General features: G+C 58.7%; 9 protein-coding genes across 9 annotated transcripts; 5 read left to right on the forward strand and 4 right to left on the reverse strand.

Moving 5' to 3' along the window:
* Positions 1-11: 11 nt before the first annotated feature.
* Positions 12-3,854, forward strand: CFT1 (mRNA cleavage and polyadenylation factor subunit; the record flags this gene model as incomplete). The annotated part of the gene is made up of 1 exon (XM_056206069.1): positions 12-3,854. The coding sequence occupies one exon, from the start codon at positions 12-14 to the stop codon at positions 3,852-3,854; it is 3,843 nt and encodes a 1,280-aa protein (XP_056062044.1).
* A 208-nt stretch (positions 3,855-4,062) lies between these two features.
* Positions 4,063-4,453, reverse strand: RPS26A (40S ribosomal protein S26; the record flags this gene model as incomplete). Its single annotated transcript, XM_056206070.1, has 2 exons — positions 4,063-4,399; positions 4,428-4,453. 2 exons carry the CDS (start codon positions 4,451-4,453, stop codon positions 4,063-4,065), a joined length of 363 nt encoding a protein of 120 aa, XP_056062045.1.
* Positions 4,454-4,941: 488 nt separating this feature from the next.
* Positions 4,942-8,876, forward strand: MVES1_001219 (uncharacterized protein; the record flags this gene model as incomplete). Its single annotated transcript, XM_056206071.1, has 2 exons — positions 4,942-4,946; positions 5,000-8,876. 2 exons carry the CDS (start codon positions 4,942-4,944, stop codon positions 8,874-8,876), a joined length of 3,882 nt encoding a protein of 1,293 aa, XP_056062046.1.
* A 150-nt stretch (positions 8,877-9,026) lies between these two features.
* On the forward strand, positions 9,027-10,850 carry MVES1_001220 (uncharacterized protein; the record flags this gene model as incomplete). The annotated part of the gene is made up of 1 exon (XM_056206072.1): positions 9,027-10,850. One exon carries the CDS (start codon positions 9,027-9,029, stop codon positions 10,848-10,850), a length of 1,824 nt encoding a protein of 607 aa, XP_056062047.1.
* Positions 10,851-10,957: 107 nt separating this feature from the next.
* On the reverse strand, positions 10,958-12,142 carry MVES1_001221 (uncharacterized protein; the record flags this gene model as incomplete). Its single annotated transcript, XM_056206073.1, has 1 exon — positions 10,958-12,142. One exon carries the CDS (start codon positions 12,140-12,142, stop codon positions 10,958-10,960), a length of 1,185 nt encoding a protein of 394 aa, XP_056062048.1.
* Positions 12,143-12,215: 73 nt separating this feature from the next.
* Positions 12,216-13,289, forward strand: MVES1_001222 (uncharacterized protein; the record flags this gene model as incomplete). Its single annotated transcript, XM_056206074.1, has 1 exon — positions 12,216-13,289. The coding sequence occupies one exon, from the start codon at positions 12,216-12,218 to the stop codon at positions 13,287-13,289; it is 1,074 nt and encodes a 357-aa protein (XP_056062049.1).
* A 140-nt stretch (positions 13,290-13,429) lies between these two features.
* MVES1_001223 (uncharacterized protein) lies at positions 13,430-18,285 on the forward strand (the record flags this gene model as incomplete). Its single annotated transcript, XM_056206075.1, is given in 8 exon segments — positions 13,430-14,968; positions 14,994-15,124; positions 15,153-15,408; positions 15,435-15,791; positions 15,818-15,852; positions 15,868-15,983; positions 16,107-18,094; positions 18,121-18,285. The coding sequence occupies 8 exon segments, from the start codon at positions 13,430-13,432 to the stop codon at positions 18,283-18,285; spliced, it is 4,587 nt and encodes a 1,528-aa protein (XP_056062050.1).
* Positions 18,286-18,452: 167 nt separating this feature from the next.
* MVES1_001224 (uncharacterized protein) lies at positions 18,453-20,600 on the reverse strand (the record flags this gene model as incomplete). The annotated part of the gene is made up of 1 exon (XM_056206076.1): positions 18,453-20,600. The coding sequence occupies one exon, from the start codon at positions 20,598-20,600 to the stop codon at positions 18,453-18,455; it is 2,148 nt and encodes a 715-aa protein (XP_056062051.1).
* Positions 20,601-20,638: 38 nt separating this feature from the next.
* Positions 20,639-22,498, reverse strand: MVES1_001225 (triacylglycerol lipase; the record flags this gene model as incomplete). The annotated part of the gene is made up of 1 exon (XM_056206077.1): positions 20,639-22,498. The coding sequence occupies one exon, from the start codon at positions 22,496-22,498 to the stop codon at positions 20,639-20,641; it is 1,860 nt and encodes a 619-aa protein (XP_056062052.1).
* Positions 22,499-22,625: the final 127 nt, after the last annotated feature.

Below are 22,625 nucleotides of genomic sequence, written 5' to 3' on the forward strand. Positions count from 1 at the left end.
TCCCATCCTCCATGGCGTGTGCGGTGCACGACCAGCGCATACCGCCCAGCGGGTTTGCGCATGGTGCAGTGCTCCACTTAACCCACGCCGATGCACGCGGCTCGCCACAGTCCGAGTTTAGCTGGCCGGTGCATCGCGGCCGTCTAGTATGCCACGCTGTATTGGCACGCGACGATCTTCTCCGCATCTTTGAAGTGCGTGTGCAGGACGATGGCACGCCGCATTTCGTGCAGGTGCGCATGCATAAACTATTTGGCGAAGTAACAGGAGTGTGTGCGGTGCATACCATAGCGACGCAGTACGACGGCCGGGACCGTGTCCTACTTTCGTTCCGCGACGCAAAAATCTCGCTGCTCGAGTGGAACGATGCGTACGGCGACCTACAAACCGTTTCCATCCACACCTTTGAGCGCGCACAGCAGCTTGCACAAGGGCTGCCGCATACATTTGTGCCCGCGCTGCGTGCTGACCCAGCGAGCCAGTGTGCGGCGCTGCTGCTCCCTGAGGACGCCATTGCGATCCTCCCTCTCTACCAGGACATGGGCGAGGTAGGGGACGATGTGCGCGATTCTGCGCAGGTGCTAGCAGAGCTTCCATATGCACCTTCTTTTGTGCTTGCGCTGTGTGACATCGACGCCGGCATCAAGAATGTGCGCGACATGTGCTTCTTGCCTCGCTTCCAAAAGCCCACGCTGGCCCTCTTGTACGAGCCGGTGCTGACGTGGACAGGAAGCCTGTCCCGCGCACGTCAGACCATGCGCGTGTGCCTGGTCACGCTAGACCTCACGATATCCTACTACCCTGTCACCGTCACCAGCGAAGCGCTCCCCTACGATTGTTTATACCTCGCAGCATGCCCCGAGTCGTTGGGCGGCGTGATGATCGTAACGCCATCGGCAATCATGCACATGGACCAAACGGGCCGCATTGTCGGCACCGCGGTGAGTGGATGGTACGAGAAAACCGCGCCGGAAATCTCACTCGCATACGCCGAGGCGAGTCCCCTCGATTTGCAAAGCTCGCAGCTCGTGTTTTGCGGCGCGAGCGATGGGCTGCTCTTCTTGGCACATGGAGAGGTGTTTGCCTTTTGGTGCTTGATCGAAGGGCGCTCTGTGACGAGCGTGTCGCTCGCAAAAGTCGATACCCACGGCGGCGCTCCGCGCTGTGCTTTTGCGGCGCGCCTCCCCGAGGGCCATTTGTTCTGTGCCTCTCTCCAAAGCGATTCCGTGCTGTATGAGATGCAGAGCGGGGCCGGGTCTTTGGCGCAGACGCGCGACGCCGCGCCGCACGCGCCAATCTCGCTCATGTCTGTGGATGATGAGGACGCAGACGCTGTGATGCTCTACGGCGAATCGAGCCGCGCGGCGCCGAGCACAGTCAATGCCGTCACCGACGACGAGATTGACTTGTACGGCGACTCGATCGCGGCGACCGTGCCGAGCGCCGAGCTCGTCCACTCTCTCCGCGCCATCGACCGCATCCCCGCACTCTGTGGCCTCACCGACATTGCGATGGGCGACGTGCGCGATCACCGAAATGCAACCACGCACCGCACCGTCGTCGCACTGCACAAGCACCTCGGCACGCTGGAAATGCAGCTGCGAAGCAGGGTCAGAAAGACCATTGCGCCAGCCCAGCGCGTGTGGGCCACCGCGCACCTCTACTTTTGTGCATGGGACGAAGAGTGCATCGTGTACACACGCAGCGACGCGCCGGAATTCGTCGCACAGCTTGGCGAACACACCGTTGCGTGCGGCACAAGCCCCGACGGGAGCGCGCTGCGTGTCTCGCGCCGACAAGTGTCCAGGGTAGCCAACGACGGCCACGTCACACAATTCGGCGCGCGCCAATCCGACGCCGAGATTGTGTGTGCGCGCATGTCGGGTGCTGTTCTTGCGCTTTGCTGGAGCGACGGGCGTGTGAGCGTATTTGTATACCGCAACGCTTGGGGCGAGATGGCACTCGAGGCGCAAGATACGTACGCTTTGGTCGACGTGTACGTCGACCCAAGCGAGGCTCTGGGCGCATCGACGCTGCTTGTGCTCGCAACCGTGCGCGGACACATTGAGCTCTATACGCTCGCGGACGGCGCACTCCAGTGGCGGAGCAAGACATTGTGTGTGCTTCCATCGCGCCTCAATGCGGCGCGCGACGAGGAAAAGGATGAGGCGGGAATGCCCCTCCATGCGCTGCGTTTGTGCACCCTCGGCGATACGCCTACACTCTGTGTCCAGTACGAGAATGGGCAAGTGGCCGTGTACGAAGCGCGGCCCACCATGGACGACGAGGAGAGTGTGTCGCCGTTTGCGTGGACACTTGGCTTTGTGCGTTTAGATGTGCGAATGCTCGGTGCCCTTGTGCAAGACATGGTGCCGTTTGTGGGATTCGGTGGGCATGCATGCATTGCGTTGCCGGGCGAGCACGCCATGTTTTTGGTGCGCGATCCCAAAGGGCCTGTGCAGTGGCTCGAGCCCCAAGAGCCACTCTTTGCTTTCTCGCCCCTTGAGGACGATTGGCGCGCATTGTGCGTGCAGAATGCGCAGGGCGTGCTCGTGGAATGGGAGGCATGTGCCCTCGACGCGCTGTGTCCCTACACGCGCTGGTCCACAGGGCGCAGCTACACACGCGTTGCATGCCACGACGAGACAGGCGCACTTGCCGCTGCCTCTGTCCAGCAAACTGATTTTGTGCTGTATAACGAGGAGGACGAGCCGGTGCAGGACCCACGCTTGGATCCTACGCCCACGCAAACCGCGCGCGGCGCCGTAGAGCTCTTTGCGCGCCTCGGCGATGCACCCGTGCATGGCTACGAGTTTGGCGTCAGCGAGACGGTCACGGCGCTGCATATGGCGCCGCTCGACGCGATCGATCGCATGGCTGGGCGCCGGACCTTTTTGGTGGTCGGTACCTCGACCAACCTCGGCGAGGACCGCCCGGCCAAAGGGCACTTGTACGTATTCGACATCATTGCCACTGTTCCCTACGGCAATGAGAGCGATGATGCCCTCCAGCTGAAATGCTTGTGTCGCGAGGAGCTGCGGGCTCCGGTGACCGCGTTGAACGATCTCAACGGGTACCTCGTTGTGGCGACGGGGCAAAAGCTGCTCATCCGCTCGTTTGAGTACATGCTCTGGCTCGTTACTATTGCTTTTCTCGACACCGCGTTCTACACCACCGATATCCAGCGTGTGAAGAACTATTTGCTATTGACAGACTACCACCGCGGCGCGTACTTTGTTGCGTATCAGGAAGACCCGTCGCAGCTGCACCTCCTGGGACGCGACTATGGCACCGCGTGCCTTACCCACGGCGCGTTCTTGGTCCACCGCGAGAAGCTGACGCTGGCTACACAGGATATGTATGGATGCTTGCGCCTCGTCGACTACAATCCTTCCAACCCCACGAGTTTCGGCGGGCAGCGCCTGCTCACACGCACGGAATACCACACTGCAGGCCACGTTGCGCGCACGCTTCTCCTGCGTGGGCCGCGCAATGCAGCGACGGGTGAGATCTTCAGCTCCGAGGTGCTTTTGGCCAAGCACAGCGGCGCGGTGGAGCTGCTCGTGCCTGTCGAGCCCAACGTCTTTCAAATTTTACAGCTCTTCCAGAGCCAGCTCGTGCGCAGTGTGCGGCACGCCGCGGGGCTCAATCCACGCGCGCATCGTGCCGTGCAGAATACGCGTGCGCCGCGCCCGCTCACCAAAGGCATTTTGGACCGGACCCTGCTGCACGCGGCAGAGGAAATGTCGCGCCCAAAGCTCGTGCGTTTGGTGGAGGATTTGCAGGTGCGCACGGGAATTGTGGCGCCCGACGACTTGCTCGAGTGTCTCGTGCACCTCGAGCCGCAATGGTAGGCTATGTAGATTGTAGGCATCTCGAGCCGCAGTGGGCTATAAAGATTGTACCGCTGTAAAACTACCCGCGCAAGCATCGTTTCTGACCGCAGGCGCGGCATCGCAGGCACGTGTACCAAATTCGCGGTGGCAACACATTGCAAAGCCATGCACACATGTTCATTTTGTTCTGCCAAACTAGCATACATTTGCTAAGTTTATTCAACGCTTAAGCGCGGGCGGTAGCCTGCACAGCAGCGGTGTTAGGCCTCCTGTTGTCGCGGCTAAAGCGCAAGCGGGGGGGAGCGCGGTTGCGACGGCCCTCGACGGAACGCACACGCACAACCTTGGAGTGAATCGCACAAGAAATGCAGTATGCAAACTTGAGGTAGAGCTTGGGCAGCACGTACTCGTCGTACACACTCGCCTCGCTCAGGTCACGCACCGCGGCGGCCTCAACAATGTTGCGCACGGTAAAACGCTTCACGGCCTTGTCCTTCGGGACGGCGCGCGAGCAGTTCGAGCAACGCAAAAACCGGTTGTGTCCACGTCCATGCTTATTGCGTCTGATGTGAGCCGAGCATAAATACTTACCCGCAATTCCTTCTCTTCTTCGTCATGTTCAGAGGTGCTGAAGAAGCCGCGTCGGGCGGCTTCTGTAGGGCTTTGTACTGTTGGTCACATGTATGTCACGTGATTATAGTTTTTGCGCATGGTGCCACGTGTTGTGGAGGTGCGTCGACGCGTCGCGCTCCCAGCTGCGCACGCCCAATGGTCTTTGCGCTGCCGCGAAAATCGCGCGCAAGCGCGGGTATGGCTGCGTCAGGGGATACTTCGCAGTTCTCATCGCCACATAGATCGACTGCGGAGCGCGCGATGCAGCTGCAAAACGTGCTAGAGGCGTCGGGGTACGCTGCACGTGCTGAGCACAGTTCCCCGCACGGAGGAAGCCACCACGGCACGCCGCGGCGGCGCGCTCCGCCGGCGTTTGCCAGCGACACACCTGTATCCTCGACGCCGCTCACACCGCGGCGATCACTAAGGCCGTACGCGCCGAATACGTCGGTATCGCGTTCGAGTAGTCGCGCGCATACGCAGGCGCCGGATCATGCTGTGCATGTAATGCCTATGTCGGTCCTGGAAGACGACGGCGCACAGGATGCGAGGCATGCTCCAGCACGTATTGACGCTCCGGCAGCGAAGCGCGCGCCGTTTGTGCCGCAGCGCCGCGTACAAGCGCCTACACATACGTACATGGATGCGTACGCAAACGAGAGTCATACGCACTTTGTATCGCGCGCACCATCGCCAGCAAGCTCTACAGATGATCCGTTGCTGCTGCATGATGACTCTTCTTTAAATATGACATTCCATGCGGCACAAGGGAATGCTGACCTTGTTTCTATGGTGCGAAGATTGGAGCGCGAGGATCTTGGAATAACAGGCACGCCGCGACGTACTTTGCCGAAGCGCTCGCTGCCCATATCGACGCCGGATAGGAGTGTTTCGCGCAGCGCTGTGCAGGAGCACACGCCGCGCCAGGTGCCGCCATCGCCGCAGAAAACCACGATGCGCGCAACGCCGCAACGGACACAAGTGAAAGCGGATGCGTCGACGCCCAGAGCGCGACCCGCACCATTTGCGCCGCGAGCCACGCCGAGCTTGTATGATCGATCGCTTGGTCTGCGTGGGCGTCTTAGTCTGATCAAGTCGCCGGACAAGTCGATGCAGGTGTATGGAGATTTGCCAGAGTTGCAATCGGTGGAGGACAATGCGGCGGAGGCACAAGCCGAGTCGGAGCCGGAGCGGGAATCTGAGCGGGAATCTGAGCCGGAATCTGAGCCGGAATCTGAGCCGGAATCTGAGCCGGAATCTGAGCGGGACTCGGAGCGGGACTCGGAGCGGGACTCGGAGCGGGACTCGGAGCGGGACTCGGAGCGGGACTCGGAGCGGGACTCGGAGCGGGAATCAGAACTTGCGCCTGCAGTGGAGCATGCGCCTGTGCTTGAATCGGACTTGGAGCATGCGCCCAAACAGCCTCTTTTTCGATCTCCTTCTACGACAATGCCTCTGCCACGATCCGCACGTAAATTGCAGCGTGCCCGCCATTCAGACGGCCCTGTATATATTGATTTTTTGCACGCCGCACTGGACGAGAACGATGGGGAAAGGGACGATGCACTCTCGTTTATTCGCGAAGTAGATGCCGCACCAGCAAATACATTGCACGGCACAATGCCCTTCCATCGTGATCCAAAGGATACTGCTGTACGGATGGACGAGTTTGAGCAAGTCGAATGGCGTAGCGCGGACGCTTCTCGTCGTGAGCCAAAACAAGATACGCAAGAAACGCCTTTCGCGGAATCCTTACACCTGGTGCAGGAAAGCAACGAGGACGAAGAGTCAATACAGGATCCCCCTGAATTACACTCGATATCGCAAGAGGCAATCGCCGCCCGTGAGCATGGGCATGGTAGTTTTGTCGTATTCCGAGAAGAGCTCGAGCAGGAAATGAGTGGGCGTGTTGATCCCGAAGGTGTGTTTTACGAACAAGAGGAACGCGAAGACAGAGACGTGCTGGAGATGGACGACGAGGAGAACAGAGACGCGCTGGAAATGGGCGACGAGGAAGAAAGAGATGTGCTGGAGATGGGCGACGAGGAGAATAGAGACGCGCTGGAAATGGGCGACGAGGAAGAAAGAGATGTGCTGGAGATGGGCGACGAGGAGAATAGAGACGCGCTGGAAATGGGCGACGAGGAAGAAAGAGATGTGCTGGAAATGGACAATGAGGAAGAAAACCTCGCGCTGGAGATGGACAATGAGGAAGAAAACCTCGCGCTGGAGATGGACAATGAGGAAGAAAATTCCGTGCTAGAGCAAGAAGCGTCCGAATTGGAACACGCGCTCGAGCCCGAGCGCCAGCCCGAGTTTGGCCACCAGTCCCAATATGAGCACAACTCCCCCATCTCTCCCCATTTCCAACGTGTCGCTTTCCATGCCCATATCCCAACGTCCCATGCATTGCAGGACAAAGCAATACCACACGAAGCAAACGAAAGCGCGCTACGCAACGTAACTCTCGCTCCGCCAAGCACCGATCCAACACGCGCCGATGACGCTGTGGGTGATATCGCAGCGCCAACCAGCCCAGACGCCATTCAGCCGAAACGTCTCGGCAATTCGCCACGCAAGCCATCTCCCATACACCGCTCTTCTCCCCTGCCTAGCGCATTGGCCAACACCACGCATGCATCGCCCCAAGCCCCCTTCGCCAAGCATTCCACACCGCCCGTCCATCGCTTCCCCACACACACACAAGCGCGACACCTCGACAACAGCGCATCGCAGTCCATGCAGCCACTGCTGCCGCATAGCCCAGCCAAGACGCCCGCGCCGAATCTCTTAGCGCGCGCTTCCCCCGTCTCGCCCTCCCCTTGGAAATCTGTCCAAGTGCATCTCCCGCCACGCCCCAAACCATCGCCGCAGCGTGCCAAGCCTACTGTACGTGCCTCGCGTGTTCCTGTGCCTGTACGCCGCCAGCCCAAAGCGTACGTACGCGACGCTGAGGACAAAGACGAGGAGGTAGACAGCGTCGCGCCTGGCGACACGATTGCAATTGGAGATGCAGCGCCAGACGACACGACTTTGGTAACCGACGGGGCTCCGCTTCTGCAGCGCACCCCGCCCAAAGCGCAAAAGCGCAGCCACGACTCCTCTCTGCCACGGCCTGCAAAACGGATGCGGTACAACATACAAGCGCCACACGAGCTTGTATGGTCCATGCCGTTGCATGCGCCGACTGCGCCTATACCCACTCCTGCCGCCCCTGTGCCTGCGACGCCCTATGCACCATCCAGCGACGACAGTCTTCTCGAGCAAGACACGCCTATCCCCGATATAGGTCCCCCCGCCCTCGCCGATCTCAGCGCGAGTCTCAGCGCGTCGTTGCATTCGCGCGCAGTGATGCTTGCGCGCCAAAGACCGACGGCCTGTGTCGAAATCTCGAGTCTCGATCCCATCGCTGCCGCACGCGCCGCTGCTATTCTCAAGGTACACCATGACTATATCCCAGAAGGATGGCTAGCGCCAGAAGCTGCGCCCATGTACCCAGCACTGCCCAGCACTGAAGCGAGCACGTCGCATTCTCTTCCCCGGCTGCTGATGCAAGCAGAGGCCGGCGAGCGTGGCGCGACTACACAGCCGCCAACGCCGCACGTTCCTGGCGCGTTTGCGCTGCACAGTGCGCCGGTAGTGCAAGCCCATGTGCTCCGACCGCAAGCCCAAGCAGGACAATGGTCCGAGCATGCATGGGCCGAGCTTGATCGCCATATGCATCTGGCGCTCGATGCAGTGCTCGGCAGCAGCACAGACGTGCAGGCCCAGCGCGAAGCAGTGCTGCGTCTGCGCCCCAACGATGTGCTCTTCGCCTTTCTTGAAGCACAAGGCCTCGCGCTCGAGGATTTGCACGGAGAATGGACGCTTGCACGCTTGCACGCGCGCATTCCTGCGCTTCAAGCGCGGTTTCTGCGCCACCTGGATGGGCACGCGCCTGATGCGCTCCTTGAAAAGTCGTTCCACATGCTTGCCGACGGCGAAGAAGAGGGCCGCGCCGACTTGTCGGCGATTTCGACTACAAACGACGCCGACGCACGCGGCGAGCAGGAGCCCGGGAACGAGAGTATGGTGGGTAGACTATGGGCACGTGTATGGGGCAAGAGTGAAATGCCGCCGCCTCGCACGAAAACAAGAGAGCCGGAAATACATTTCTCTCCCCCACGCAAGCGCAATGGAACGTCTACAGTGCAGTCCACTGCATTTTCGCATTTGGGACAGGCCGCACAGCGCGACGTGGCTGTCGCTGCCGAGCGTCATGCTCGTCTGCGGGCGCGTGCATGGAAAAGCCCACGCAAAGCGCGCCTGCAAGCGATGCGCAGCGGCGCTTGGCCCGTGGATCTATCGCACAGCGGCGACGAAGCGCGCGCTTCGTTTGCAGCCTCGCGCGCCTACTGGCAAGCGCGCGAAACCTCCACCTCCACATAGTCTCCCAATGCATGCCACGCCCCCTGCGCCGCCTAGGAAAGTTGCATGGCGTTGATTGGTTAGTTTAAAGTAGCGTGACAAGTGCCGTACTCTGCTCGACGATCGACTGTCGCAGCCTCCATGCGTCGATGGGCGGCACTTGCGCTCGCCATGAGCGCATCACTAGTGTTCGCCGCACAAACTTGCAATGCGAATAAAAAATGCCCGTCGGAGAGCCCATGCTGCTCTGCCGAAGGCAAGTGCGGAGGTGGTGCACTGCAGTGCACCGCAGGTTGCAATCCTCTCTACAGCTACAAAGCCAACGCTTGCGTGCAGAACCCCGTGTGCACGCCGATAAATCTGCGATTTGAGCCTTCGGACTATAACAATACCGATCTGTTTGTGCCTGTCCAGCAGTACACGGGCTTGAAGAGCCAAGGACCGTTGCTCTTCGAGTCGGGGTTCTTAGGCGCTGGCAGCCATGGCGTGCTTTTGGAGCTGAATGAAGGTCACGGCTCGCGTATCTCTACCTCGCAGTACCACATGTACGGGAACACATTTGCCAATATGAGCCACAAGGCGTACCCTGGCCTTATCACCACCTTTGGATTTCTCTCAGACGTGGGCGACGCTGCCATCTTTCAGCTCTCGGGTGGCGATGGCTCGCAAATAAGTACCAACTACTATACGATGAACAATATCAAAAATTCCACAGGCACGGCCGCCAAGGTGCCGCGTGGATTCGACGTGTCCAAGCCGCACATTTACGTGGTCAACTGGCAGGAGACCTCCATACGGTGGCTCATCGACGGTGAGCTGGTGAACAGTGTCGACCGGAATACTGCGGGAGACGATTTCCCTCGTACGCCTGCGCGCGTCGTCATGACGGCGTACGGCGTCGATGCACAGGCGCCGCAATCGGTACGCAAATGGAGCGGTGGCATGCTCTCCTACACAACCAAGCCGTACACCGACCGGGGATACTATGCACAAGAGCTCACGCAGCTCTATATCCAGTGCCACGATCTCGATTCGTTGAACTTACCCATATCCGGCCCGGGTAGCTCCCCTGTCGCCTTTTTCTACACGGGCCAGAACGATACGTCGACCAAGGCGCCCCAGTTCCAGCTTTCCCGCGATAGCATTCGCCCCCTCCCAGAGCCGACCAAGGACAGCGAGGACGATTTGCCTGGCTCGCCGAATATGCGGCCTCGCACCTCCTTCGCCAATATGTACACGGGCGGCATGAAGGGCGTCACCAACAAGAATGGCACGGCAGCGAACGACGATGAATCACTCCCGACAAGTACCAAGGTCAAGATCGGGATACCGGTAGGCATTGGCGGCGCCGTCGTGCTTTGCGTCCTTGTGCTTTTCCTCTTCTACCTTCTCCGCCGGCACAAGAAGCAAAAGTATGTGCAGGAGGATTTCGACACGAGCATGCACCAGCCCGCGCACGCGCCGCCAATGGGCATCTACCTGCCCAAATCAGAGTCCCAGATGCACGATCCTCACGCAAATCACCCGTATCCCCCGGGCTTCCCGATGGGCGATATAAGCACCGATTCCGCCTTGGTAGCAGCGGACCACGACGACAAGATCGATCCAAACTCGACGTATGATTTCGCGCTGGCAGAGTATACGGAAACGCCGCAGGACGACGACGAGCTCAGCGTCGAAACGCAATCCACAGCGCTCAGCTATACCCGCTCGCGTGGGCATTATGCTGGGCAAGGAGTTACTCACAAGTACGATCGGAACTTGACGCGCGAAGAAAACCAAGAGGCGGCCGCGCAATCTGCATGGGAAGAGCTGCGGTACGCGGCGTTGGGTCCCTCGAATGAAGGATCGTTTGGGCATGCGCACAGCTCCTCGCTCCCCTATGAATCTCTCGCGCGCCCTCGCACTATCTACTCGCGCCAAGGCGCTTTTGCGCCCGGCTCCAATTCGCGCGCTGAGCGCGAGGATACGCCGCTGAATTGGCAAAAATTTTGACTTGAATTGTACATACTTCCCCATAGAGATCGAAAATTGCAATGGCGAAGCACGAGTGCCGTGCGCAAAGTACGCTGTGCTTCGTCCGGTGTACTGCGCTCTATCGCCTATCTTGCACTCCATGCATCTCGCCCAGGCTCGAGGCCCATCTGGGCAGCATACATGCGCATCTCTTCCCTGCCGCGCAGCCGCGCATTTTCCTCGCGCAGCCGCTCGATTTCCGTACGCAGAAATCGGTTCTCGGCCTCCAGCACGAGATCTTCGGTGTGTGGTGCAGTAGGCGGCGACCGATCACGCTCACCCATGCGTTTGCGGCTCATATACAGTCTATTCCGCACGCGTTTTCGGTCGGCCGCTTCCTCGGCAGTGTACACCAAACGACGCCCTTTTTTGCGCTTCTCGGGCTCTAGTGCCTGTGGTTGTGTGCGTATGGAAGGCAGTGGTAATGCTGGCGATGCATGGACGGACGAAGCGAGTGGCGGCGGCGTGGCTTCGGTCCGCGTTCGCGCACGCGTCGCTTTTGTGGGCGACGCGGTCGGAGAAAAAAGCTGCTCGTTCACTACTTCACGCATGGCCTGTGTCCATGCAAGCTCGCTGGGCACAAGATCGTCTCTGGGCTCGCTGACCGGCTGAAAGTCGGGGTCGTCCTCTTCTTCTTCTTCGGGAAATGTCAGGTCCGCAAATCCTTTTGCGCTCGGCGTGTCGGAAGACTGTTGGTTATATTTGTATAGCTGCTGCTGCGTCATGAGCGTCTGGAGCAGCTCGGTCAGCTCCTGCTCACTCGCTGTATGGCTCGGACGCTGGTTGCCGCCGAGGCGCTCCGCAAGCTTGTTTACAAGTGTTTGTATCTGTGCGCTGTCACTTGCGTGCGCTGAAGTAGCACCATTATCCCACATAGATGCAGCTGCGCCTACCTTCGGAGCATTGTCTGCATCCGGCGGACGTCCCAAGACGTACGTCAGAATCTGGATCGCCGTGCTGTACAATTCCGACTGCGCGTTCGGCGCAGAAGAGGGCGGCGGCGCAAGCTGCGCAGCAGATGAGCCCGACTGCATTCCCATGCTCGGCACTGGAAGTGCAGACGGCGCCGCTGCTTGATTCGCGTGGTATGCAATGTACGTATCGAGACTCGCGGCAAACGCATCCAAATTCACGTCCGCCAGGAAATTTGAACTGAGCTCGTCCTCATCCACCATCAACATCGTCGGCGACGAAGGCTCCTCCTCCTCTTCTGCCATACTCGCCGCACTCCACGGGGACCGTGCAGGCCTTGTCCCTGCATGCTTCGTCATGGCGCGACGCGAGCAACACGCGCCGCGTCGCGTTTCATTTAGTCAGCACTTTCCCACCACCACTGCTCCGTCGATGGCGGACGTGCTCGAGCAGCTCGCCATCGCTGGTCTGATCTCGTTTGCTTCAATATGGGGAGTACTTGCGCGTTTTGGGCTCAATGCGCTAAATACGTACGATGGAGAGAGCGTCATACCCATCTTGTGGGCGCAGTCGATCGGGTGCTTTATCATGGGATTCACGACGCACCCGAAAGTAAAAGGCGTGTTGGAGCACTGGTACAAGCCACTGTTTCCGATGATCACTACAGGCTTCTGCGGAAGCGTGACGAGCTACTCTGCGTGGGTGTATGGTGCGTTTCAGGCATATTCCAACCAGCTCCATTACAATCGCCACGGATTGCACAACACTATGGACGCACTCACGCAGAGTATCGCTACGCTCGGACTTGCGTATGGCGCGTATAAACTTGGGAAAAATATTGGCGCGCTTGGTGTGCTACAGCGGATACAGGATTGGATCTTGCGCAAGCTTCATCGCGATAGAACGCCCGCATCGCACGAAGAGCCTATTGCGGAGAAAAAGGGGTTTAATGGAAGTGTCACGGCACATCTTGTGAGCATTGCGATAGGCATCGTGTTTTGGGCAGCGACTGCAATTCTGTGTGGGACCTATCCACCCTTTCGAAACGTAACGTATGCCTTGGTGCTTGCTCCGCCAGGATGCTTGCTCCGCTGGCAGCTTGCGCGACTAAACGCACCTGTCTCGTCCACGCGCAATCTCGGCATCAATGAGTACCGCTCATGGCCGCTGGGAACGCTAGCAGCGAATATTTTGTCAGTTTCTTGCAATAGTGCCGCCGAGGTCGGCATGTTTGTGGGGCGCACGACAGGGCCAAATGGACGCAGCGTGTACACAAAGGATGCTTGCTATGCTCTCCACGGATTTGAGGAAGGGTTTTCTGGTGCGCTCGGCACGCTGAGTACAGTCATCGTCGAGCTCTCGGCAATGAAACCGCTAAAAGTATCGGTATGGTACGCAATTGCCAGCTATACAATAGGGATTATTATATGCCTGCTCGTTGTTGGTGCGCCCTGGTGGGCGATCGGATTCGAAGGCGGTTGTATCCAGCTGCTACGGGGTTCATAGACGATACTTTGCTGCAGCACACATTTACCCATTCGCAGGACGCCTCGAAGGCTCCTGTTCGAATACACACCTTCATTTCCCAGTGGCGCTGGACCTGGGCTGCGCACGGACTTTGCACCGCACGGCAGAAAATTGCACACATGAGCGCTACATGGTTCCATTCACATGGAACTGTATGGGTAGAGTTCAGTGCTGCAGACAATTCTGTGCTTGAGCATGCATGGCAGGATGTGCAGGACAAGATTGCAGCCCGCAAAGCCGCCGAGAAACCCACAGAGGACGCGCGGGATGCAGAGAGCAGCGCCCGCAGCTGGATCCCTGCCTCGATTTGGTCGTCGACGCCTGCGGGAAAGACATCTGTACTGCCTCCGCCTCCGCCGCCTCCTACGCCCAACTTGAAACAGACGCCATTGCCACGTCGTTTGACGGACCCTGACGAGCCGGAAGAGAGTCGCATCTTCCGTGTGCCTGTCTTGGAGGACCGGCTTTTTGACGTGGATCTCTTGCAAATGATCATGTACCCCGCGCTCTGGCCTGGGTACGACCAACGCGTAGTGCGCGCCATTTGGTTCTACGTGGCATCGGACGGCGCGTGCTCTCCAATCGCCTTTGACTCGCCCCTGTCCCACGATCTGGAGCATGCGTACAACGAGGCGAAACCGTGGAATCTCACGATGCGCCTGCGCGATACGCTAAGCAAGGCGAACAAGTCTCGCCGTGAATCTATAGAGAAGAAAAGCGCTGATCCGCCCATTGTCTACTACGACCTGCCCAGTGTGGTTGGCGGCGCAAAAATTACGTTTTCAGACGCAAACAGTGCGCGCGTCTATCCTCAAAATATCAGCAGCAAGTTGTTTCCATTTCTGAAAGAGCCGCTTGTCGCGCGCGGCTACGATTGCGCACAGGAAATTTGCAAAACGCTGCAGAGTGGAAAAGGCGGTGTGATGGACTTTAGCTGGGCGAATCGCCGCGAGGCTGCGTCGCCGAAAGAAGACGCAAAAGTGTCGAACAGCTCGCAAGTGGACGGGCCAAGCTCCCCCGAAAGGCCCAGCACATCGCACGACCCCGTGTCGAGCTCGCCGGCGCAGGGCGAAGCTGGCAAAGAGGCGCAGGGAACAATTGTAGAGGCGTCTTGCACCGTGTCGGATACGCCTTCGCGGTGGACTGCCTTTAGCGAGGCGTTCCTTTCCAAAACCCGATTCAAGACGGCGGAGCAGCTGGAGCAGTTGGAGCAGTTGGAACAAGTGCCAGACACGCCACCGCGCCGCGAGTCGGCCTCGAGTCAGGTAGGGTCTATTGCCGAGGAACTCGACGGCACAAACGAGCCGCATTCCGAAGAAAAGGCAGAGGATGCGCCGCATATTCTCTTTTGCATCCACGGAATCGGCCAAAAATACTCGGAGGATTACATGGCCACGGATTTTGTACACGAGCTCGACCGATTTCGAGGAACAATGCGCGCGCAAATGCAGGATCCAAACATGAAGGCACAGCTGCGCAATGCACGCGTCAAACTCATCCCAATCTTGTGGCGCCGCGACTTGCAGTTTGAGCCCGACCACGGCGCGTATACACTACAAGATATCACAAACCACGGGTCCATTCCAGCGGTCCGCGCGGTAATTTCGAAAGTGCTGCTCGATATTCCAATTTACATGTCACACCACCGAACAACCATGGTATGTTTTTCTGTCGCTCACGTAGCTTCGCTCTGTCACGTACGAGCTGAACCGTCTCTATCGGCTCTTTCTGCAGCGGAATCCAGACTTTGAGGAGCAGGGCGGCAAGGTCTCCATCTTGGGTCATTCGCTAGGCTCCGCACTGGCATCGCATATGTACGTACACGATGCAAACTCATTGCAGCTTGGACACGCAGCCTACCATTGTGCCGCCTTTGGGGTCAGTACATGCACCCAATATTCACCGCGACGCCGCACACTTGCTCTTCAATGTCGAGCACTTCTTTTGTGTTGGGTCGCCGGTGCCGATGCTTTACTACTTGAATGGCTCGCGTCTTGTTGCGCGGCATCGGTCTGCATCGGACTATGCGTCGCATCCAGATGTGTCCAGCGAGAAGGTCGGGCAGGAAGGGTGTCTTGCAGCGCAATACATTTACAACGTGCGTCAAGACAAGACTGACGCCAGATCTTTACCGCCACTGACCCCATTAGCTTCAAAATGTCTGCTACGGTCGATGCCACCTATGCCCGGATGCTCCGTCCCGTGGAACTTCCACGCGATCCTGCATTGCTACAGGAGGCGTTGGAGCAGCCGCGGCTGAGTATCGGGAGCATTGTGCGCGAACTGATGGAGAAACCGCCAGGTGGCTCGGACAAGACACCTGCAAAAGACGCCACGCTGGAACCTTCTGTGTGCTTGGATGATGGGAACGAAAAGCACGCTGTAACGCTCGCAGATATCGAGATGGGCGAACGCAGATTCCATGCACTGAACCCTTACGGGTGCATCGATTTTGTCGTGGACACTGGAACACCAAACCTGGTACGTCTCTGCGCTGGCTTACCTAGTTTACTCAATACATCGACATGCTGCGCGCACATGTGTATTATTGGACAAGCCCGTCGTTTGCCAATTTCATTCTACGGCAGCTCATCCCATCCGCATCTACTCCACGGCTCGGACCTATCAAAAGCAGTGTGGAGGAGGAACTCGAGCTGAACCCTGCTACAGATAGTGTATAGCGCTGCTGTAGTGGCAAAGAATCGCGTGCCTCCACACTGTCTACGCCCAAGCACGCCCCACGAGCCTCCACATGGAGCCGCGTCTCCGCGCCGCGCCGCGTTTCTTCTCGTATAGCAACATCGGACATGCGCGCGCCAAGTGCGCTGCCATGCCTTCCCCACGAGCTTGAGCAGGATCCACGGTTGAAAAACTATCAGACTGTGGCTGATCCACAGCTTCCCGAAAGCAAAGGCAAAGAAATGTGCCGGAGATACGAAACAGTGCCGCGCCGCCCCACGACCGATCCACGCTCACGCGAGCCGAAATTGCGTTTCACCAAACGCAAAGTACGCAAACACTTGGACGAAATCGTTTACGCGCATGATAAGCACTCCGTCGGGCCGCCTCCGCCCCAGGAAATTGTTGTCTACGGGCTCTCGCCGCGCATTTCGCCAGGCACCATCCTGCAGCAATGTCGCGCATTCGGCGTTGTCCATGTATCGGAACTCAAAGTAGACCCACAAACAGGCGAGAGTATCGGGATTATGTGGGTACAGTTTCAGCATGGGAGCACGCCGCGGGGCGAGCAGGACGCAAGCCAGGTGGCGAGTCGCGCAAAAGAAGCGCTGCACGGCCACAAGTTTGGCACAGAGACGGCGCAAGCTTGTCTCGACCGCGAAAAGACCGCGTATAAGCGCATGTACCGCGATCTTTTGGGAAAGCGGTACAGCGGCGCCCGGAGACGCGTGCCGCCGCCGCCGCCGCCGCCGAAACCAGTATCCATGACGCGGAAGTGGGGCAAGACGCCGCCCCCGAAAGATGCCGCGAACCGAGCGACGGCAAGCCGGGCTATATACCAAACAGCACGCCCCATGCATCTCCCACAAGACGGTCCCAAAGCCGTCACGCTGCGCACGGCATCTGTATTGCAACGCCTCGCATCCCTCGGCCGCCCCTACATTTTTTTACCACTCTCTGCACAGATCGTTGATGCCGACACCATCCGACGCCATTTTGCACACTTTTCACCGGCTTTGGTAGACAGCGATGAGCGTGGATGGTACGTTGGCTTCAGTGCTTCCGATACAGCAGCGCGATGTAAGCGTGTTTTGGACACGGCGCTGCTGGAGGGCCACAATGTGTGCATGGATGTGTGCGATGCGCCGCGCAAAGACATGGAGCCAAGCACTGCTGCACCCTTTGCGGAAGCGCCCGTGCCAATCAAAAAAACCGAATGGACCGTGGACGAGCTGGTAGAAGAAGCAATAATGCAGCTGCTCACCGAGCTCCAGGCCATGTTTTTGCGCGACGTCAAGAACCGAACGCTCACACCGCTCCTCACCGACTTTTTCCGGCCTCAAGGCGCCGGTGGGCAGAGACTCGCGCAGCACCGCCCAAGCACGGAAAGTACAGCACACGTTGCCCGACGTATCCAGGGCCAGCTGCCCTCTTTTCGCAAGCGCCCTGAAGTCGTTGCAGTGCAAAAGAATGCGGAAAAGCCCCCTGTGAAGCCGAAAAAAAATTGGCGCGATGCGCTCGACTACTCGGGCGATGAGAGCGAAGAGAGTTTAGGGCCATCCACACATGTCCCATCCACGCCGCCGCCGCCGCCAGACCCTATTGGGTTGGGAATCACGGAGGATGAAGAAGAGCTCTATTACTTGCAGCTGCTCCTGCAACGCGAGGCAAATGGCCAGCTTGCGATGCACGGCACGGCGCTGGAGACCATGGTCCACAAGAGTGGCAGCGCGCGGTCCGAAGGATTCTACCGCATCCCTGCTGCGGAGAAAGCCATGCACCTCCCCGACCGCAATCGCGCCGTGGTAGATACCAGCACGACGGGCTCTGGCCTTGCTTCCGCGCGTGGAAATCGTGCCGACTCGCGGCGCCTTGCCCTGGATATGGAGCAGCATAAGCGCGAGACCATGACGGACACGGACATCTTGAAATTTAACCAGCTCCAAACGCGCAAGAAGCAATTGTGTTTCGCGAAAAGCCCCATTCACGACTGGGGCTTGTACGCAATGGAGACCATTCCTGCTGGAGATATGGTGATTGAGTATGTAGGCGAGGTGGTCCGGCAGCAGGTTGCGGATCTGCGCGAGAAGATGTACGAACGTGCGGTATGTATGCGGTGTGCTAACCCCAGGGCAACTTCAGCACGTACCTTTTCCGTGTGGACGACGACGTAGTCGTGGATGCCACACTCAAAGGCAACATTGCGCGCCTCATGAACCACTGTTGCACACCAAACTGCACGGCCAAGATCCTGACGCTGCAGGGCGAAAAACGGATCGCGCTCTTGTACGTGTGACGCCATCTCATCGCAGCGCGAAACAAACAATTCTGCCCGGCCAGGAGCTGACGTACGACTACAAATGTACGCATGCACAAGACTAACATACAGTCCAAGCGAGTGATGCAGACGAAGATGCAATAGCATGCCTTTGTGGCTCGCCTGCCTGTAGACGCTTCCTGTAGCTATTGGAATACGAGCGGCGCAGCCTGTGCGCGTGCCTGCACAACCGCCGTGTATGGATCGCCGGCGCCATTCGGCATGGGAGGGTACCCCGCCAAGAGTGCGGAGCGCTCCATGGCGCGCATTTGTGCGTCCATATCTGCCGAGCTCCATGCATGTTGTGCATACAATGGATAGAGCCAGCTCGTGGAGATATTGCCCCAAGACGCCGCGTCCTCTTTTGTGTACACACGCGTATCGTCTCCTTGGTTGAGCAGATCAAGCAGCGGCGCGAGGATGAAGTCGACAAAGACGACGTCGACGTCGGCGTCGGCTTCCGGCAATGGCGACGGATTCGACGCAAGGTAATCGGGCTGCTCTGCGCTGTATGGCACGGGTATATGCTGCGTATCGTCGCCGATACCAGCGCATCCATCGACAGTCACGTAGCCGAGGCTTGCGTTGGGATCAAACAGGGTTTGTGCGGCGTCGTCCTGGAGCAGCGCTTGCAGTTTGCGCTCTTGGGCAGGCCGTCCCGAAGGTGCAGCTGCGTCGCTTGGGATGGAAGTGCGCTTGGACCAAAACGCTTGCCATTGCGCTTTGAGGTAGCGCCGAAAAATACTGTCGGCGTCGCCTTGTGCGGCGTGCTGTGCGTTGTGCAGTCCATTGACCAGCGCGCCGCGGCGGTTTAGCCCATGGACCAGATTTTGTGCGAGACGCCAAGGGACCTTTTCTACGTACAAGAAATTGTCGCGAAAAGGGCTCACGACGTACTGGTCGTTTTTTGTGAATGGGCCGGCAAGCACATCGAATCGTTGGCTCCCGCTGTTGATCAAGAGCAGCGTTGGGGTATCTGCGTGTCGTGGGTTTACGGGCCGTACAATCTCGGGCAAAATGTGGTCTTGCATGAGCGTCAGAAGCGACGTGTTGGATGGATACGCATACCGATCGAGGAAATAGTCCTGTGGCGCAAGACCAAAGAGGTGCGTCAAGTTCCAGCTGGAAACAATCTTGTCCATCGCCGCACGCACGAATTTGCCGCGCCGCGTGGACAGCTGGTTAGCATGTGCCAGCCCAGCATGGAATGCAAAGTTGCGCGGGTTCGCGTCAATGTACCGCCGAGAAAATGTCGGTGGGCGCGCCGTGACATCCTCGATGCTCATCCAGCCAATCGTTTCCATGTAGCGGCCGGATTCGAGCGCCATGGATGCCTGGTCTAGCATCTGACAGTCGCGCAAGTGTGTATGTCCTGCAAGCATCATTATTGGTGTATCAGGCCACACTGCGCGGATCGCGGCATGGACGGCTTTCCAGCCCGCGTGGTCAGCGACGGGCATGTGGCCTGCGACCACAAATACATCTACGCGATCGTGTTTGCGCAAAGACTCGAGGAACCATGCCTGCTGCACCATGTGCTCTGGGCTTTGAATAGTGATTTCTTCAGCGGCAAGGCGGAAATCAAACAAAACGCCGTAGGCCTGGATCTGTACGCCGTGCTGGGTCACAAATCGCGCGTACAAGTCGCCAATGGGGCGCGAACGCGGCGGTGTATCGGGCGTATCCTGCAGCGTAATATTCACGTTGGAGGTCAGGTACCGCCCTTTCCAGAGCGGCACAAAGTACTCGTATACATCGGCCGCGACGCTGAAATTGTACAGCTCGTGGTTGCCAATGGTGAGCAGGTCGTAGTCAGCGAATGCGAAAATTTGGTTGCTGGCATGCCCATCAACGGCAAGTTTGTACTGCGGATCGTCGGGAGAAAGCTCTGGGAATCCATCGCTGAGCCCGTTGCCGTCGTGCAAGTCGCCGGTATCGACAAGGAGCAAATCCACGCCGCGCTCTGCGGCGCGTTTTCGCATATGCTGTGTAAATGCGACCCAGTCGCCCCAGTCGCCGCTATAGTTGGGTTCAGGTGGCGACAGCTTTGTATGGCCTTGGTACCACCCGTGGACATCGGTCGTATGCAGGATCTGCAGCTGGCCCCAGTCCAGGCTGCGCAGCCCGTCGTCGATGCGGGGCAATCGCGCCTCGCGCCGCGGATCCCACGCGTGTGCAGCCACAGACTCGTGCGCGGTAAGCAGCGCAATTGTCGTCATGTGCCGCAGCGATAGCCATACCGGATGCACCGCGAGCGGGTACGTTATAGCAGCAAGCAGCCGCAGCCAGTGCATGATGGCAAGACGGTGGAGGCGTACGCTACAAGTGGAGGCTACAAACCCTCGTCGTACAGATTGCGGCATATGGCGAGCCAAAAATGCTCCAGAACCAATTGCGGAGGGGAGGACGTGTTTTCTTGATGCTGTGAGAGGAATGGAAGCATAGCAAGGATGTCGTTGGGAAACCCCTTTTGCTTTGCATTCGCCGTCCGCCTCGCCTCGTCGTTTCGCACAAGGTGCGGCGCGGGCGACGGAGGATCCGAGTTGGGCGCCTCTTGTGCAGGAGGCGCAGGAAGCATAAGCGAGTGGCGCGGTTCGGATAAATACATGTATACATTGCGCATGTCATCTTTGTAGGAGGATGCGCCGTCCGCATCGTGGGGCAAATGTGACGAAATCCACTTGGCCACTCGTTGTGCAATCTCCGCATCGCGCTTGGACGACAATTTTTTCGGTGCATACTTCTCGTATGCCGACGCCATTGCGTACACTGCTGCAGCTGCAGGTGGCGCATCCAGCTCGGATGTCGCGCTTCGATTCGGTCCCGGGTCGTTATAGTCGCTGAGCGCGGCGTCCAGCCAATTCCAGTAGGCATCCTCCGGCGCTGCTTGGCTCGTGGGCGTCGAAGGACGGCGCCATGCTTGCGCGGCCTCGGTCAAACGCGCCCATCCAGCCTGGAAAAGATTCAGCGCAGAAGCCTTGTCTGGCTTTAAATGAACGCGCGCCTTGGGCATCGATTTTGCGGACCGAATGCGGCGAGGTCCGCCAGCACCGCGCACGTCCCAGTGGTCCCAGCCTTCCATGATCCCCAGAAACGTGCCCCATTGTGCGCTACGGATACTCACAAGTCCATCGTTTCCTTGCAAAGAGCCGCCCAACGCGTCGCTGCTCCCATCCATTTCGCCGCCAGACGTGTTTGTAGCCGCGGCCTTGTCCAGGATCAGTTTCGGGAGCCAGAGTGGGTGTATCACAGATAGCTCGTTCGCGCGTGCAGCGACGCTAAAGTAGCGCACTGAAGGATCGTCCGGGGTGCGGGGATTAAACAAGCGGGTCATGTGGCGAGTAGAGAGCATGGCGTACGCTGGCTGGTCAAAGGTGGCCAAGATGTAGGAGCTTAGGGCGCTCGACACCGAGTTAAGGACACTGGTGATGCTCGCTAGCGCCGACGCATCAGACCCAGAATTCTTCTTGTTGTCTTTGCGCGCAAACAGCGGCGACTTGAGGCTAAACGGCGGAAGATGCGGCAGTTCCGGGGCGTTGGGCGTAACGACACGCGCTTCCTGCATCAGATCGTCGATCAAATCTACCCCGATGCCAATATTCGCATTGCACCAGTCCATAAAAGGGCTGCCTCGGTGAGGCGTCGAAAGTGTGGTAAGACTCGCAGGTGTATACTCTTCCGGCTTGGGTTTGATTGTCGAGATAATGTAGCGCACGTCCAAACCGCCCATGCTGTGCCCCACAAAATTAATCCGTTTTCCACGCACGCCGTTGGCGGGGTCGGCAAGAAACTTGTGCAGAGCCTCGGCACGCTCCTTGATCGATCCTGTCGGCGGAACGCTCACCACCAGCACATCTGCACCGATCTGGTCGCGCAGGATATCCAGTGTGGTAGACCAATAGTGATACTCTAAGCCGAGAAATGGGCCGCGCACGTCAAAACCATAGAGTCCATGGCACAACACAATCGGAAGGCGCGGTTTGCGTATCGGGGTATACAGGGAAGGATCGCGCATCAGCTGGTCCAACTTGCTGCCTTTGGACGCCCACGCGGCTTTTTTCTTCACTTTCTCTGCCTTCCCAATCTCGTTCCTGCGCGTTCCCGCGCTTCTATTTAGCACCACGCGCGATGTTCCAAGCTGTCGCTTCGGCACGCGCCATAGTGCGAGGGGTATGCAACGCGCACGCCGCATGCCAACCGACAAACACCCCTGGCGTCGGGCAAGCTTCTGCACGTGGAACGATGCGCTGCGCTTGTGCCTCCACATACTATCGCACGTGTCACAAGGCGACAGATCGCCGCCTGCGGCGCTCTGGTCA

This window comes from Malassezia vespertilionis, chromosome 2 (assembly GCF_029542925.1).
Source record: "Malassezia vespertilionis chromosome 2, complete sequence".
Classification (NCBI taxonomy): Eukaryota; Fungi; Basidiomycota; class Malasseziomycetes; order Malasseziales; family Malasseziaceae; genus Malassezia; species Malassezia vespertilionis.